This window comes from Anolis carolinensis, chromosome 5 (assembly GCF_035594765.1).
Source record: "Anolis carolinensis isolate JA03-04 chromosome 5, rAnoCar3.1.pri, whole genome shotgun sequence".
NCBI classification, from domain to species: Eukaryota; Metazoa; Chordata; class Lepidosauria; order Squamata; family Dactyloidae; genus Anolis; species Anolis carolinensis.
The window spans coordinates 51596967-51615677 of record NC_085845.1 but is presented as its reverse complement, the minus strand read 5'-3'; the positions used below and the strand labels follow the sequence as shown (position 1 = coordinate 51615677).

Genomic DNA, 18711 nt, shown 5'->3' with positions numbered 1-18711 from the left:
GCTGCATGGTTATGTTCCAGAAGCATTTTATTCTGATGTTTCACCCACATCTATGACAGGCATCCTCTGAGATTGTGAGGTATATTGGAAACTATAGGAAGGTTTATATATCTGTGGAATGTCCGGGGTGGGAGAAAAAACTCTTCGTCTGTTGGAGGCAGGTGTGAATGTTGCAATTGATTACTTTGATTAGCATTTAATGGCCTTGCAACTTCAAGGCCAGGCTGATTCCTGCCTGGGGGATCCTTTGATGGGAGGTGTTAGCTGGCCCTGATTGTTTCATGTTTGGAATTCCCTGTTTTCAGAGTGTGGTTCTTTATTCACTGTCCTGATTTTAGAGTTTTTTAATACTGGTAGTCAGAGAAATCAGCCATAGCAGAGCATGTGATGAACCAACCTGGATACAGCATATTATTTGAGAACACAGAAATGCTGAACCACTCTAACAACCACTATGTCAGATTACAGAGAGAAGCCACTGAAATCCACAAGCATGTGGACGATTTCAACAGAAAGGGAAAAACCATTAAAAAGAACAAAATTTGGCTACCACCCTAGACCTTCCACAGATATATAAACCTCCCTTGACTAGTTTCCAACAGACCTCACAACCTCTGAGGATGCCTGCCATAGATGTGGATGAAACGTCAGGAGAGAATGCTTCTGGAACATGGCCATACAGACTGGAAAACACACAGCAACCCAGATCCCAATTGAATTCATTCTGCTTTATTTCTGAATAGACATAAATAAGGTTTTATTGACAATTGCTAAGCCTTTAAAGTGTGTATATATATACTAAGAGTAAAAGCTGATTTCTTGAAGTTAAATAGGACATTGAAGGTTGAATAATTCTAGCTTTGTGCTGCACTAGAGATCTGGCAGAAACCTAAACCAAAATATAATATGCAGCAATAGTTTGGATTGAAATTTAAGAAGAACCTGACATTTCAAGTTCTAGTTTATCAAGCCCCAGCTTCTGCCAACCTAGCAGTTCGAAAACATGCAAATGTGAATAGATCAATAGGTACCACTCCAGCAGGAAGGTAACGGCACTCCATGCAGTCATGCTGGCCACATGACCTTGGAGGTGTCTATAGGCAACGCTGGCTCTTCATCTTAGAAATGGAGATGAGCATCAACCCTCAGAGTCAGACACAACTGGACCTTAAGCCAGAGGAAAACATTACCTTCACCTTAAACTATTGGGAGGGGGAACACACCTCATAGAAATACTTCTCCCTAAGGATCGGGACATCCATAGGGATATCAAGGTCCTCCCAACCCTGCTATACACCTGTGAAACGTGGACTGTCTACAGACATCACACTCAACTCCTCGAACAAAACCATTAGCGTTGCCTCTAAAAAATCCTGCAAATCTCTTGGGAAGACAGGCGGACAAATGTCAGTGTGCTGGAAGAAGAAAAAACCACCAGCATTGAAGTGATGGTCCTGCGCCATCAACTCCGCTGGACTGGCCACGTTGTCCGAATGCCCGATCACCATCTCCCAAAGCAGTTGCTACACTCCCAATTCAAGAATAGGAAACGTAATGTTGGAGGACATTAAAAGAGATTTAAAGATGGGCCCAAAGCCAACCTTAAAAACTGTGGCATAGACACCGAGAACTTGGAAGCCTGGCCCTTGAGCGCTCTAATTGGAAGTCAGCTTTGACCAGCAGTGCTGCGGAATATTGAAAAGGCACGAATGGAGGGCTTTAGGGATAAACGTGCCAAGAGGAAGGTGTGTCAAGCCAACCCTGACTAGGACTGCCTTCCATCTGGAAACCGATGTCTTCACTGAAGAACGTGCGGGTCAAGAATAGGGCTCCACAGCCACCTATGCATCCACAGCCAAGATACTACACTTGGAGGACGATCATCCTCGAGCAACGAGGGATCGCCTAGGTAAGTAAGTACATCTCCCTAAGGCCCCTTTCACACAGCTGAATAAAATCCTACATTATCTGTTTTGAACTGGATTATATGGCAGTGTGGACTCAGATAACCCAGTTCAAAGCAGATATTGTGGGATTTTCTGCCATGATATTCTGGGTTATATGGCTGTGTGTCAGGGCGTTGAGTCCACATTGCCATATATTCCAGCTCTAAGCAGATAATGTAGGATTTTATTTAGCTGTGTAGAAGGGGCCTATAGCATTGAAAGCAGTTAATGCCTTTATTGCGTCAAACAGCATCCTCTCCTCCACACCTCGACCTGCCTGTCAGAGCAGAGGAGGGGGCGTGGCTCGGTTTCCACGGCAACGGGGCCTGTGCTCTGTGCCGTCAGCGCCGGCGTAGTCGCGGTTGCTAAGCAACCCCTCGGGCGGAGCGGCCTAGCAGCAGTCCTGCGGCGCTGCGTAGACCTGGAGCTGGGGCAGGGACAAGACAAGACCGGGCTCTGCTCAGCCCTCTCCCGCCCAAGGCAAGAAAGACCCTTCCTGCGACGCGAGGTACAGAGGTGGGCTGGAGGCGGGGAGCCGAGGCCTACCGTGCATCTACATTGCAGAATGGCTGCAGCCTGACACCGCTTCTTGGCGCAATGCGGTGATATCATGGGAGTTTGTAGCTCTATAGCTGCCTCATGCCAAAGAGTGGTGGTGCCTCATCAGAGTACAACACCTACTCATCCATAGCATTGAGCCATGGCAAATAATGTGTCAAATTGCATTGATTATATATAGTGTAGAGCAGGCATGGGCAAACTTCAGCCTTCCAGTAGGCTGTTAGGAATTCTGGGAGTTGAAGTCCAAAACACCTGGAGGGCTGAGGTTTGCCCATGCCTGTTATATCATGTGCACTGAAACACTTTAGTGGATTTCTCATTCCGAAGGGAGTTGCCATGGCCTTCCTCAGAGGCTGAGAGTGTGTGACGTTCCCGAGGTCACCCCATTGGGTTTCTGTGACTAAGTGGGGATTCAAACCCCAGGCTCCAATGCGCAAACCACGGACCCAAAGCTTTTCACACATTTCAGAGAAATGACGCTCTTTAGACAGGCGTCATTTCGCAACACAGTGATTGAGTTTTTACTAATAAACCAGAGCTTAAACCAACCTCTTCTAAGACACATACGTGAATTGCAGTAACAAAAGGTATGGGGGCACAGTGGGAGCCTCTGGTGGCGCAGTGAGTCAAACCATTGAGACGCTGAACTTGCTGACCGAAAGGTCAGCGGTTCAAATCCGGGGAGCGGGTTGAGCTCCCACTGTTAGGCCCAGCTTCTGCCAACCTAGCTGTTTGAAAACATGCAAATGTGAGTAGATCAATAGATATCACTCCAGCAGGAAGGTAGCAATGATCCATGCAGTCATGCAAGCCACATGACCTTGGAAGTGTCTATGGACAACACTGGCTCTTTGGCTTAGTAATGGAAAGCACCAACCCTCAGAGTCAGACACAACTAAATTTAATGTTAGTGGAAAACCTTTACCTTTACTATGGGGCCACAGAATCTCTCATGAAAATCTCCCTCCCTCTCTCCCTCACACACAAATATATGATTTGTAAGATTTCCATGATTTCTGTCATTTCTCATTACATTTGTGCGACACATCAAAACACTCTAACATGTCACATACACAAATTGGAAAGCTCTGCACTACACCGTGCAGGTTGTCTTCTACATATACAGTCTCACTTATCCAACGTTCTGGATTATCCAACGCATTTTTGTAGTCAACGTTTTCAATACATAGTGATATTTTGGTGCTAAATTTGTAAATACAGTAATTACTACGTAGCATTACTGCATATTGAACTACTTTTTCTGTCAAATTTGTTGTATAACATGATGTTTTGGTGCTTAATTTGTAAAATCATAACCTAATTTGATGTTTAATAGGCTTTTCCTTAATCCCTCCTTATTATCCAACATATTCGCTTATCCAACGTTCTGCCGGCCCGTTTATGTTGGATAAGTGAGACTCTACTGTACTCGTATCTATTTACCCATCCATCCATCTGTACATACAGTACAGTTTGGAAAGCTCTGCATGACACCATGCTGATTCTCCTCTATATATTATCTATCCATCCGTCCATCGATCTGTACATACACAGTTTGAAAGCTTTGCACTGCACCATGCTGGTTCTCTTCTATACAGAATTCATCTATCTACCCATCCATCCATCTGTACATACAGTCCAGCTTGTAAAGCTCAGCGTTACACTATGCTGATTCTCTTCTATAGATTATCTGTCCATCCATCTATCTGTCTGTACATACACAGTTGGAAAGCTCTGCACTACACCACCCTGGTAGACTATCTTATCTTATCTTGTCTATCTATCTGTACACACACACAAACACAGACATACATACAGAACATACGGGGTCAAATTCTGTTTCTACTTGCCAGGTAGAGGAGACCCACTGAATCTAGGGGATTTAGTCTCAGGAATGCTTCTGTGCATATTTCATTGGCAAGAAATGCTATCAAATTCTGTATGACCTATTTTCAAATAAAGGAATTTTTGCTGTGCTAGTTAACCAGCAGATGGCAATTTCATCCTAGGGTTCCTGATTATAGAATGAATGCAGTTTGATGATACTTTAACTGCCATGGCTCAGTGCTATTGAATCATGGGAAATATAGTTTGGTGAGACACTTTTTGGCAGGGAGGTTAAAGACGTAAAACTTCAACTCCCGTGATTCCATAGCACTGAGCCAATTCTGTTTGTGTCAAACTGTATTATTTCTACTTTGTAGATGTACTCCTAGTTGTTCCTCAAAGACTTAGGACAGTGATTGTTCATGATGGGCATGGGGGGGGGGGTTAATACAGGTATTGTGAGAAATTAGAATTTGATGCCAAAATGTGGAAAATATATTTTGAATTCTTAAACATCACAATACAATTCAAGAAAAAAATATACAGTTGTGTTTTACATATTCTGCTGTGTTGCCCACACTTCTGAGCATACACATAATGATAAAACCAAGAGAATATATTACATTTTTCTAGCTCTCATGATTACTGTTGAAAAAATCAAAGTGGTCATGTTCTTGGAAGAAATGAACAGGGTTTTTTGTGTGATTTCTCCTCTCCATACATTCACCATATCTTACACCGTGACAGACAGACCACTGTCCATACAGCACTACCTATAGCAACATCTCACAACCTTAGCAAGGGCTGGTGGTGTATGCAATCCACAATATCTGGAGGGCTCTTAGATGGGCAGTGATGGCCTACAGTGTCTGGCACCAGGTTCCCACATAACTGAGGCCCCATTTACACTGACCATTTAATGCAGTTCGAAGCATTAAATTGTCAGTGCCATCAATTTGTGGCAGCCAGACAACAGAGGCCACAGAAGTGTCCAAAAGCCCTTAATGCACATCCGTGCCCTGTAGTTTGGGTAATCACCATCTGGGCCTCAAACTGGATCCTGGATTTTCTATGCAATCACTTGCACAGAAATTAGCATTATTCAATACCATTTTGAAGCTGCATTAAGTGGTCTGTGCAGATGAGGCCTAACATGGCTTTTTTCTTGCCTCACTTGGATATGCCAGGGATTAATCAAGTTTGGGATTTTTTTAATACACAGAACATGCCCTCTGCCATTGACCTTTGTTTCTACTTTTGTCTAACATAAACGGATGTCTAACAAAGATGAGTGTCTAGTCTGAATGAAGGGGGACAAGAAAATGAATTTGGACCGCATTAGAGGCTTATGTAAGAACTTAGCTGTTGTAAAAGCAATCTTGATCTGGGGAAAAATACACAGTTTCAGTGACAGGTATGCATCTGTATACTTACAGAGCAGATGGGGATACAGTGCAGAACTATTCATGGAACAAGTTATGGTTTGGATTTGAATGCTTGATATTTTTGCCAATATAAAATTATATTTTGCACTTTTTGAGTGTTGACTATCATATGTACTTCAAGTGACATCAATGACAATTATATCACTTTCAATTCCAGGTTATAACATAAAAATGTGGAAAAGTCTAGGAATGTGGGATGAATACTTTTTCAAGGCACGATTATTTCTTTTATATAGGTTGTTTTGTTTTTCAGTCTTGGTTTGAGAGGTGATTGAGCTTTTTTGTTTCTGGTTACCTTACAATGTGAAAAGAGAACAACTAATATAATTTGCAAACTTATTTGAAAGTAAGCCTTCATTTCAATGACCAACCTTTGAACAGAGTTACATAGGCTTTCTTCTGAAAGGACTGTCTTTTGAATACAGATTAATAGGATGGCACTGTAGGTGCAGTTGTAAACTTGTGCCTAGAAATTTACAACACAGAAGACCCAAGTTCAACTTCTTGCAAAGCCACAAAAAGTCCATTGTTATTACAGTAGAGTCTCACTTATCCAACACTCGCTTATCCAACGTTCTGGATTATCCAACGCATTTTTGTAGTCAACGTTTTCAATATATCATGACATTTTGGTGCTATATTTGTAAATACAGTAATTACAACATAACATTACTGCCTATTGAACTACTTTTTCTGTCAAATTTGTTGTTTAACATGATGTTTTGGTGCTTAATTTGTAAAATCATAGCCTAATTTGATGTTTAATAGGCTTCTCCCTGATCTCTCCTTATTATCCAACATATTCGCATATCCAACGTTCTGCCGGCCCATTTATGTTGGATAAGTGAGACTCTACTGTATTATGCACCTAAAATTAGAAGGAAAAGAAGATATTTGTTTACCATTTGAAAGGAACTTATAGCCATGTCTTCTCAGTTCCTCTTGTAATTACAATTGAAACATGCTGAGAAAGTATGCTTCTTAGTCAAACATTTGCTGTTTCTAAGATGAGAAATGTCTTTCCTCAAAAGAATGTCTATTTCAACTAAGATCTTTCTGTTTTATATTCAGCCAGAAGAGGTGCCTACGCTGGATCACAATTTGAGCATATAAGATTAAAATTTTAAGATCAGTTAACATGTATGATGAAGACAGTGTCAGCACCTTAGCCTACAGTAAGAGTCCAAAGTTCTCCAAAAGAACCACTTTTCAGGTAAACTTTTTTTGATCTCCAATTGATGTACAGAATGAATTTCACAATGAACTGAAATAAATTTCTATACCTTGTTAAAGCTGCCATCCTTGCCTAGAATATTTATGTATCATTATTCATGAAAGGTGATATAGTGGATAAAATGGACAACTGAGTAAGGTATTAAAATGGTAGACTTTATCACAAATGGAGGTTTTAACTGGCAGTACTAAATTGTATTTCTTTGATGTCAGTCACTTTATTTATAGAAAATATATGCCCTGTGAATTCCATATGATAATTGATCCTGTTGTAGACAATGCTGGAATTGTCTCTTAAATCTTTAAAAATATTTATGATATATGGAATTAGTGTTAAAATGCATGCAGTGTGTTTTCTCATCTGAATGATAATTGTTTTTTATATTTATATTTAGGAAGAGTTACAAGAAGCACTTTCTGCTCGTGCAGCAAGACAACAAACAGCTGAATATTCTGAAGACTTTGAAAGTGATGATGAAGGTATGTTGAATAACAAGATACCTTAGGATAACATCAGCTTGTCAGCCTGAGTGGCTCCAAATATTTGCAAATTTTTATGTTTTAGTGTATTATTAATGTTCTTCAGGCTTTTGATATTTAAGTGTGACATAATTTATAACATGCATTTTTTGCAAATATGATGAAAAGTGTGCTTGGAATTGCTATTTACATTCTGAAACTTGTTTCATGGAATTCCAAATAGGGAATTCTGGAGGAAGTCAGGAAATAGAGGAAGAAGCATGCAGTTTCACAACTGACATTGCAAAGTTTTAGAAAAATGTCAATAACAAAAATACATGGCAGAATTAAGAGTTTGTTTGCTGCATTTTATTTTATACACATATTGACAATCTTACCTGTTTCTAGGTTCAGAGAAGTATTCTGAAACTTTGGAAAACACCTCAAAGAAATCTGTTGCTTTTGCAACACCATTATCCAAGAAGAGTCATTACAGTGGGAGCAGTTTAAAAAGTGAAAGTGAAGATGCCTTGTCTTTATCAGATGCTGATGAGACACCTCACTATGTGTCCGAGCTGGAGAGAGAGATTTTAAGGGAAGAGAGGGAAGCTGTCCCTTTTTCACTAATAGAATATTCTAGATCATATGAAGAGAATATAGAAAAAACATCCATTCCATTTGACAGACCTCTGCAAGATTGCCATTCTTTTGAAAAGGACACTTCTGATGTCTTCACTCTGGGAGAGGATGAGGAGAGAACTTGGGAAACATCCGGATTGGAAAATGAACATATGAGTGAAGAGATACAGGACTTAGTTTCTGAAGGAGGGTCAGGTTTTGAATTAGAGGGTGAGCAACAGTATGGAGAACACACATTTGAGCTGCAGTTAGAGAGGGATAATATGATTAAACAAAAACATGAAATCAAGCCTGTGCCAAAGCCAAGGGAATTCAAGAACAAAGCAGCATCAGTATCAGGTAAAACAAAACAATATATTCTACTTCTTGAATTGTTTTAAAATTATATATAAGTAAAGTAGTTTTCATAATTTTGATTATCCCTTTCTTGGAAGCTTCAGCACTTTTGAATGTTTATATTTAAAACAAAACCTACTGTGTAGGTTGGATAATTTTTTCATATTGGTCTGTTGTATTACATATAAACAAATATATCAGTGGCTGATACCATCTGAAGCATAATAACTGATGTCAAGTGTGTAATCTTCCCATATCATCTGTGATCAGTGAGCATATTAAGCCCCTTATGTGGCCCCTTATACGATTCTGCTTCCAAGAAATACTGCAGCCATGTTCCAAGAAAACTCCAACAATTAATAAGCAACCATATCTGTGAGACCTCAATATGCTTACGATCACAATATATGGAGAAATCATTCTTCTATCATCAACGTTTTACTCAGAGAATTTATTTTTCAGTGTTTCACAGGAATTTAAGGCCACAGTCTTACTAAGTGTTTGTGTTATTTTTCTCCACTCAGTGGCAGTATAGTCCAAGTTTCATGGTCCTGTTTCATGATTTTAAATATGGTATATGCTTGTATTTTCAAAACCATACATTTGGATCTAGACCAACATTTCATATTTTTTCTAGAATGTATAAAAGTCTAATAGTCAACATTCAACATTGAAATGCAAATCATAAACACTAATTTTAGTTCCTACAAGGGTTTACCAGAGTTATTATTGACTAATTTTTAAAAGTCCAAGACACTATGCTGCCCCTGAACTGTTCTGAATTGGGAGAATATGCTTGCAAACTGAGCCTTCTGCCTTGGAACCTTCCACGGATTTGATAGACTGTTGATTCAATGCTGAGCTTCATGAAGATACTCAGAAAGTAGAGAGTTGGGGAATTCTTGTAAAGAAGACATAAGCAATTTCTTAATCCACATTTCCCATTGTGTCCCATTTCTGAGCCCCCCCCCCCCAAAAAACAAACAAACTAGGCATTAAGGCCATAGGTAATTCTTCAGAGAACCATTATGTGCTGGGAGAAGTGTATACTCCTTCAAAACTCAATATTATGTTGAGCAGTGTGTATTGAATATATCTCTGTTTTTAAATGGCATTGGTATAGAAGAAAATGAGAATCTTTATTTTCCTACACAGGAAAACAATGCTACACCTCTGTAAATTCAATTTATCTGTATGGGATCTTAACCATATCTCATATTGCATATGACCTGGCAGCCTTTCAGTGTGCATTTAAGGACAACAGATTGGAATTGAAATATGGAATCTTATCTATATATATAAAAGAGTGATGGCATCACGGTGACCCACAAAACAACTAAACTACAAGCCCCCCAACCTCAAAATTTGACAACACAACCCATCATCCACGCCTCTAGGTTGATACAACAAAAAGCAAAGAAAAATAAAGTCCTAATTAGAGGGAGAGAAATAATTGTTTTTATCCAATTGCTGCCACTTAGAAAGCTCTAAGCTCTGCCCACTTGGTCTCCTAGCAACTCACTCAGCCCAGTGTTAATAAAAGAATAAAAAATAAAATAAATACAAATACTGTAATACAAAAAAAAATTAAAAACACTAAAAAATTAATACAATAAAATACTATAACAAAATAACTAAAATAATACAACAAAATAATAAAATATAATAAATAAAAAAGATAAGTTACAATAAAATTAATTAAAAAAATACAAATAATGTCAAATAAAAATTTCACAACAACTTTTAACCAATAGCACCACCACTTTGCCACAGCAACGCGTGGCCAGGCACAGCTAGTTTCTTCTAAAAGAGCTTGAGCAAATGATTACTGTCAGTTATTTGACTGGGTTTTTTTTTTCAAAGAAGCGAAAGAATCAAGCATGTGCAAGAGTTTTACATTGATGCTTCTTATTTTCCAATCTTAGAAAAGTGTTAATTTTGTTTAATTGTAAATGAAAGATTTAATGCTATTCTCACATATGATTGAAGTAACCTGGCAGTGTTTGATACAAAAAAATGGAGGAGGTTGTTTCATTTTGTCTGAATTATGTTCTTTTGAAATGCTGGTTAAAAATTGCATTCTCTTTTTTTTTCTCAGCTGAGAATATCAGCATTCCTACATTCCATGAGTATTCAAAGCCGTCTCCTCAACCCAGGAGTGTTTTGAGGAAAAGTAGTCATGTAGAAGATCATGAAGGAAGCAAAACAGAAGATAGAACATCTCATAACCACAGATTCTTTTCTTTGTCTGCACCATCTTCTGAGACAAGGTTAAATGATCAAGTGATGAAATCTGAAAGAAGAGCACTTGCTGAAAGTCCTAGTCCTGAGGTTAGAAATGGATATAAAGCTATCCAGTATGAACAAAGGGTAAATAACAGAAAAGCAAAGGCCTTTAAGTTGGGATACTGGATTATTTAGTATGGCCTGCATTTACAAGTCAGCCAAGTTAATTGGCATCGTGTAGGCTAATATGCAGATTGGAGTAATAGCTTTTGGATTATGCTTTTCTAATTAAACATTTGGCTTGAAAAGTCATATTTTTGTGGAAAATGTATACAATTTCCGTGTGAAAGTAGGATGGAACAGATTTATTCTAGAACCTCTGTGAAACAAAAAATGCACTGGAAATACATTCATTCATTATTTTTATATGATGGAGGGAGTGCAGATAGGTTTGTGGGATCTAATTGCTCACTAATTAGTGGGAAAAGATCAGTAACTTAATTTTTATTATTGGTATACCACCTAAATCTAGGAAGGTTAGCTAGGATGATAAGGTAAGCTTAGTTACTTAGGATACTAAGGATGACTGACAATGGAGGATGTCATCCCTGAATATGATGAAGAGGGGAAACATCCTGTCTGACTTCCACTGCAGCTCCCAATATGCTTTCTTAGTTATTTGAACTGTTATTCTCATAGAAGTAAGCATCTTATTTCTTCCTTTAATTTGTGATTGCTTCTATTGTCATATTGTGTTTAGTCACCTTCAGTCTGAATCGGTATTACAGAGTTTATATCAAGCAATAGGTATTTATTTCCCAGTCCAAGAAAACTCACCCACACCATGTCTTATATCCTAGGGCCCCTGGATTGCAAGCTCCTCATCCCCATTTCCTATTCATTTTTCTTCGATGGATGAGAGAACTGGTGATTCCAACCTAAAAATATTTGGGGAAGAACTTTCATCAAAAGGTAAAAAGTAGGGTTGTATAAAATTATCTTTGGAACTGCTGGCTTTAATTGAGATCTTGCAGTTGTGTAATACTTAGCTATAACTACCTTTCAAGAGTCCAAATGCAACTTCTGACCATTTGTGAGGAAAATTTCAAATTCATTAATGATAGAGGGAAATCTGAAATTAATGATATCCTTTGGCTTTCTCTCCCTTGATCCTCTGTTATAACAAGGAGACTTTTGGGGACATTGTGCTAACAAGCTGATATTAATTGCTTCTCATAGTTAGCCCTAATGTCTCTGTAGGGAAACAGCATGGTTTTATGTGCACTAAAATATTATTTTTTTTGTTTTAGAAATCAGTTTTAGGGATGTATGCCCTATCAAAAAGCATTTTTATTAGTCACATCAATTTCCATTTACATCCCCTTACCTGCTTCACAATTATGTTATCTACCCAGTCCCTTTGTAGATTGTGGTGTAGCATAGCATGGTGGATAGCTGTTACTACTATAATTTGGCCTTTGCCTCAGAGCCCACACACTTTTTGTAGGTTCGTAGCACTCAGATTAAAGGGGCAGTTGAGGATAGAGGGAGGTGGGACTTTGAACAGTCTTTATTACAGTTTGCCCGTGGCAAATAAATTAATTGCATGTGTAGTTCCATTGGCATTTAGGCTCTTGCTAACTTCCCACTCACCTTTCCTTAAATAATTTGTCAGGCATTAGATCTATGATTTCTTATGACCATGTAGTGAGGGGCAGGATACAGTTTTCAACAAAATTGTTCATATTGGAGACCATTAGAGGTTCAGGAAATGAGGATGGATTCCACCTTGAGCACTATTAGATCAGCCTCACTTTAGGTTACAAGAAACCACCCAGTGGCTCACACTCAAATAGATTCCATACCCGTCACTCAGTTGTCCGTGTCAGCAAGTTGGCCAAGGAGATTTTGGATAATAAGTTCCCCAATGCCAGATTCATGCCTCATACCAGTCAAAAGCCTATAGCTATTTATAAAATTGTAACTTCTTTTGTTCCAACCATTTTCTATCTGTGTTTTCCTTCTCACAGCTGGACCCACAAATAGTCTCTCTGATTATGAATTGGCAATGTTGTAACTATATCTGATAAATACAGATAAATAGAGTCAGAAATACAGAAATACAAAAAATACAATAGCACCTGGCTCAATTTGTGTAAAGTTCCAGGGTCCTTGGGAAATAAGTTCCTGAAAGCATAAGGCCGTTGGTATGTTTTAAATTATATACTGGCTAAGCACTGGTGAAGACATGCCTTAATTCTCTCTCTCTCAATAGGTAACCAAATCAATATGAGAGAGAATCTCTTTCCCCTGGTGCTTGCTCTTCTATTACCTCTTTCTGTGTCTTGCTGAAAAACAGCAATCTACTCCCTTGCTCACAAATACCTAGTTTGAATTACTTAATATCTGGGAAATATATGCTCCCTATCCCTTTTTCTAATCTAATCATATGACTACTTCCTATTGAAATGCATCTCCTGAATGTCCTAGGCTATGAAAACTATTTTCTCAGATCCAACACTATGCTTGGGATACTTTTTTAAAGTGGTGAAATTCTAATCACAGGTCTCAGGTGGTAAATCTAGATAGGAAAACTACAGGTTGACCCTTCATTTAGACACATTGTGCCCCATATACTATTGAAACAAGAAAATATGCATCTATCAAACTCGTAAGAAGCTGCCCGGAATGAATTTATAAATCTATTTTTAATTGTATCATGTGATTTTGAATGCTCCAGTTGTTAGGGGAACTGATTTTTTTTAAAGCTATATGAAACAAGTTGTGACAGTATGTTTTCATACAGAAATGGACAAACCATGAAATATGCCAGTTTTTAAAGAATAAATTCAAGCAACAGTTTTGCAATAGAGTTAATTTTTTCTATTTTAAGTCACTGGTTATCTCATGTAAAATTAGATCTTGGAGAGAGTTAAAAACTTTTGTTTTAAACAAAGAGAAAGATTCCCTCCTCCTATCCAATGACTTCTGCAGCCCCCAAAGTCTGTTCATTAATACTGCAATGCTACTTTCCCCCCACTTTTCTTTCTTTTTCATTTAAAAATTAGATGATGAAGAAAAAGGAACTGGCAACAGCAGTGATCTGAAATTACTGGAGAGTGGCAGAAAATCACCTTCTGTGTTAGAACTAATGATGACAACAGTCTATGAGAAAACTAAGAAATTGCAGAAGTCAGTTGAAGATGATTTTGAACAAAAGCTGGAGACAATAGAACATAGTGCCATTAAGGACAGATCAAAAGAGACCACAAAGGATGATAAATCTGAACAGAAGGTAGACCTAAGTCCTTTAAAAGCTGCACTGGAAGTGTCAGAGGATTCAGTGAAGGTGTGTTTGATAAATTTGTATCGTCATTGGTGAGGATTTTCAAATAACATAACTACATATGCATGCATACATGTTTTGTGTGTCCTTTGCTTTTTTGTTGGATTATTAGAAAACTCATAAAAACAGGAAATCGTCGAAATACAGAACCTATAGTGCTTTGATCCTTAATCTGTTGAATAAGTGGGGGATACTTGTAAATGAGAAAAGGATGAGTAGGAAAAGACTGCCTCTCATGTGTAGAAAGCAAGTTTAAAAAGATAAACTATGCTAGATTGGGGGAGGAGGGAGGAGTTGAAGGAAAGGAGGAGTCCATGTTGTTGAGTGAGGACTGATAGGATAGAGAAGAAAGAGCAGGTGAAGAGTCCTGCCACCAAGTGAGGAGCAACAAGGAGTTCACTTTAGAAAATGATGCTGAATAATAATGATAAACAATAATAATAATAATAATAATAATAATAATAATAATAATAATAATAATAATCTGCATTTCTCCCTCACGGGACCCAAAGCGGCTCACAACATATTAAAATCATGTAAACAACAATCCAGATACACCAATAATATGTATGAGAATAAGGGAATAATAAGAATAAGGAAATAATAAGAATAAGGGAAGAGCACAGAGGAGAAGAGAAGAGAAGAGAAAGAGTGTTTGGTCTGTTGAATCTTCTCTCATGTTTTTTTCTCCCTTCTAGTTAAAGAGGAAGCATGCACATGTATTCACACTCATTTTGTAGACTGGGGTCTACAAAAAGCTTATGTTGAAATACGTCAGCTAATCGCAAAGGAGCCACTAGATCTCCCCTCCTGCACACGCACACACACACACACTTTCCCTTTTATACACATGTACATAGGCATGTTTGTTTATATTTATACCTCGCCCTTCTCAATCCTGAAGAGGATTCAAGGCAGCTTACACAATCTTGGCTGCTATAAGTTTATTCTTAGAACATCAACACTCACTTTCCATTTCAGTTGGAGATAATCTTTGTTTCCAGTACTCCTATAAGAGATCATTGATACTGGAAGTCAATATTAGAGAGCCATTGCTATTAGCACAGTAGATGTACGTTTAGATCCCAATATACCAACACAGGTGAAAATCATTTTAGTGTGTTCAAGGAGTCAGTCATTTTCATATATGTAGGCATGACTGTTCCCTTTGCTGTCTATTTTTCAGCTTTTGTTGACATGTACAGGCTATAAATGAGGGAGAGGGAATTGGTTGTGCTTCCTATATTTTAGTTCAAAAAGCATTTCATACGTTTATATCATGGCCTCTCTAAACTTTCACAGATCTTTTATTCTGAAACACCCAGAAATTTGAAATAGGTGCTACATAGTCATTCTGTTGTTTACCATGTTTTGAAACAGTTTTGTTTTTGTTTTATTAGGAGAGGAGTGAATTTAAACAGCGAGTTTCACAAAATGTAAAATCTCAAGTAAGCAGGTAGGAAATCAAAAGCAAATTGAATGAAAGTACTTTCTAAGAGATAACAAAACATAAGAATATTTTTTGTCTATTTCCTTTATTAGAACTTAAAATGTTCTAAATCATTTTTTAAAAATTTACAGGTCTTTGAGCTCTGCACATTTGAAGAAAACTGGGAAACCCTGTAATATCCCAACAAGCACATCTTCTCAGTACTTAGGAACTTTAAAGTTCTTGGACAACAAGCATTTACGAAAATATAGTGCTGAACTTGATAAAGCAGACAGCTTGAGAGCAGCAGTGTATCAGGTAAACATGTAGCACCGTTTAGTGCTACAAGATTATCTCTTTTAATTAAAAACACAATTTACAGAGTCAGCGTGCTGAGCATAACATAAATGCGAATGTCCATAATATGATGATACATTGTATTACATCAACTATGAATGACAAAACATTTTCTGTACAAGGAAAGATGATGTGAAAAGCAGGCTGTTTCTCTATTAGCTTAGAATGGCATGAATTCACAGGCAGTGAATAGAACAATCCATACTTAACCTGGATAAAAGATAAGAGACAGATTCCTTTTTGTATAATCTGTTGTTTTTAATATATAAAGGGTGGGATGCTAAACTTAACTTAGATTAACTTATGGTTAGAAATAGGCCTTCAATTTTACTCCTTTCCCAGCTTTTCATTATAGATAACAAGGAAGCAGGTTAAGATAGTTTTCAAATACATTTGAATGAGATGTCTTTGGCCTAAGAAATAATCCCATTTTATGCCTTAACCATTCCTGAAGCTTGAAAAAGCTGAAGCAGCAGTCTTTATCAACATACGAGTAAAGGTGGTTTTGAAAGCAGGGAATTGCCTGTTATGTGAAAATAAAGGTTTGCCTTATGTGTGTGGCAGTTTTTCATTTCAGTACAAATATTCATGTTTTCATGCATGCAAAATTAAAGGGATAGTTCATAGCATGAGTATAGAAATCAAGTTGTGGCTTCAGCAATAACAATGCATTTGTTTGTTTTTATTAACAAACAATTTTATCAAGTGATGTCTAAAGTTCATGTATAAACTTTGTACAATTTTTTTGGTTATGTTTTTCAGGAGTGGTTGGAAAAGAAGAGAGTATTCCTAGTAGAACTGCAAAGAATTAAAAGAAACAAAGCTGAGAATCTGCGGGAGAAAAATGAAAAGGTTTTATTTTTAAAGTCACTGATCTAAAACTGTCACCATCATACTATGAGATTTGACATAGAAGTGTTCTGAGTTGGACTTTCCAATTAACTATTAGCATCTATTTTTTAATTGAGATTTACAAATTGAGATTTACAAATTGCTTTATATTTGAATCATAGAATATTAGAGTTGAAGACCTCGTGGGCCATCCAGTCCAACCCCCCTGCCAAGACACAGGAAAATCGCATTCCTATATTGTCATAAAGGCTTATATTTAGTAGGGACAGTGAGGGTACAGCAGATAAGTGCAACAGAGAAGGTGATAGTTGACTAAACAAATGTTTTGCAGAAAATTAGAATGTTTCCCCTAAGGAAGACAGGGACATTGCATGAAATTTCACTAGCTCCTTGTAGTTGCCTGAGTTACTAGGCAATATTTCTCCAAATTACATTTGGAGCAAATAATTAGATTTGAAATAACCTGATACATACTGGCCAAAATCCTGTAACAGCTTTTATTTAACTAACTACTGTATCTCATCTCATAATAGTCATGCTTTTTAATAGTTAGATAATTTAGGGGGGGGGGGGGGACCAGCCTTTGATTCTCTAGTTTTTTGTTTTGTTTTTTAAAATGCCTTACCTCTGAGAAGGGTGGGGGTGACCCAGCCTCAAACAGCTTGTTTGTTTAATTGCCTTGCCTCTGAGAATGAGGAGAAAAGATTCTTCCTCCCTTCTCTTTCCCTGGAGTCAAGGCAGTTTACAAAATTTGGAATGGAGCTCTTTGGAGGAAGGAAGGAAGATTTTAATTTCAGAGACCTCCATGTCATGTTTTTTAAACCGCTTGGCCTTCAGAGAAAGAAGAAAGGAAGGGGGGAATCAGCTCTGTGTCCATTATGTGAAGAAAGGCTGGAAGCAAATTTTGGAGCCAAAAAAAAGGGATGTGACAGTTATATGGTGGTGACTACTATGCAGTGAATTACTGTACTTGGTAACTTCTCCTGGCCAATCCCCACCAAACTGGATCGAAATATCATTTAACCAGGCACTGATCATCCACAGAATTGACCTCCTTCTCCCAATGAAGCTGATGATCAGTAAAATAGATTTATGGGGAAGTTACAATAATGGCAGTAATGTCAAAATAGTGATTAAGTAGTGATTATGAATATGAAAGAGTAACCTAATCATCACTACTTTGGTCACAATGTTGACATTATTGCCATGACTGTAATTTACTTTCTCAATCTTCTTCATCTGGTATCAGCAGCATGAAGGGTAAGAAGTCCAGTCTGCTGATTATTAGAGCATAGTTGAATGATATTTTTGTCATGTTTGGAGCCATTGAGCCAGAAAAGTTAATTAGTGGAGTACTTAGTTAAATATAAGCTATACATATATAGGTTATGTTTATTGCAATTTATAGTTGAATAAAATGCATAGGTAGCCAGTAGATACTAGGTTAAGTGGTAGATTTCATGAATTATGAGGCAGATGCAGCCGTAAGAATCTCAATTCACAATACATACAACTTATTTATGTTTGTTTGGCCTTCTGATTATCTAACTAAGTCCAAAATTAGTTATAATGGAAATCTTAGTTGTTGCTGTTTTACAGTGCACATTTTCTGTCTCTCTAGAAGGAAGCTGCTAAGAAAGAAGAAGCACTTGCATCCTTTGAAGCCTGGAAGGCTATGAAGGAAAAAGAAGCTAAAAAATTGGCTGAGAAAAAAAGGTTGGAAGAGGCAAAGAAACGGAAAGAAGCAGAACTAAATGAGAAGAAAAAAGAAGAGGCACAAAAGGCAGTGAGAAATTTCTATGTTGCAAACATCAAACCTATAGAAAGACTGTTTTAAGTTGAGTTAGTGTTCATTGTATGCCCATTTCCCTGTGATTCATCTTAGTGAGTATAGTGTTCTGAAAATGAAAAGGCAAACTGTTGAAATTAACTTAACAGTTAAGTTTCTGCACTCTGTATGGCAATATTCACTCTGCAGTAAATAATTTTGCAAGTAGATTTAGTAGTTTGAGAGGCCTAGCCAGTGGTCAAAATCTATGAAAAGCAAGAATCTAG

General features: G+C 37.6%; 1 protein-coding gene across 7 annotated transcripts in view; it reads left to right on the top strand.

The window, feature by feature from the left end:
• The first annotated feature begins 2287 nt into the window (after nucleotides 1-2287).
• Nucleotides 2288-18711, top strand: part of map9 (microtubule associated protein 9) — a 31385-nt gene continuing 14961 nt past the window's right edge. For 3 of the 7 annotated variants that reach the window (XR_010006335.1, XM_062981204.1, XM_062981199.1), the window contains exons 1-11: nucleotides 2297-2454; nucleotides 6851-6992; nucleotides 7408-7492; nucleotides 7880-8449; nucleotides 10545-10816; nucleotides 11533-11644; nucleotides 13741-14021; nucleotides 15419-15474; nucleotides 15600-15765; nucleotides 16567-16656; nucleotides 18278-18442. Coding sequence is in view for 6 of the 7 variants with exons in the window: in XM_062981204.1 (XP_062837274.1) it covers nucleotides 6918-6992; nucleotides 7408-7492; nucleotides 7880-8449; nucleotides 10545-10816; nucleotides 11533-11644; nucleotides 13741-14021; nucleotides 15419-15474; nucleotides 15600-15765; nucleotides 16567-16656; nucleotides 18278-18442 (1872 nt within the window). In the remaining variant the exon portion in view is untranslated. Of the gene's footprint in view, nucleotides 2463-6850; nucleotides 6993-7407; nucleotides 7493-7879; nucleotides 8450-10544; nucleotides 10817-11532; nucleotides 11645-13740; nucleotides 14022-15418; nucleotides 15475-15599; nucleotides 15766-16566; nucleotides 16657-18277; nucleotides 18443-18711 lie in introns of all 7 variants that reach the window. The other 4 variants (XM_062981200.1, XM_062981203.1, XM_062981202.1 and 1 more) reach the window with 4 other exon arrangements.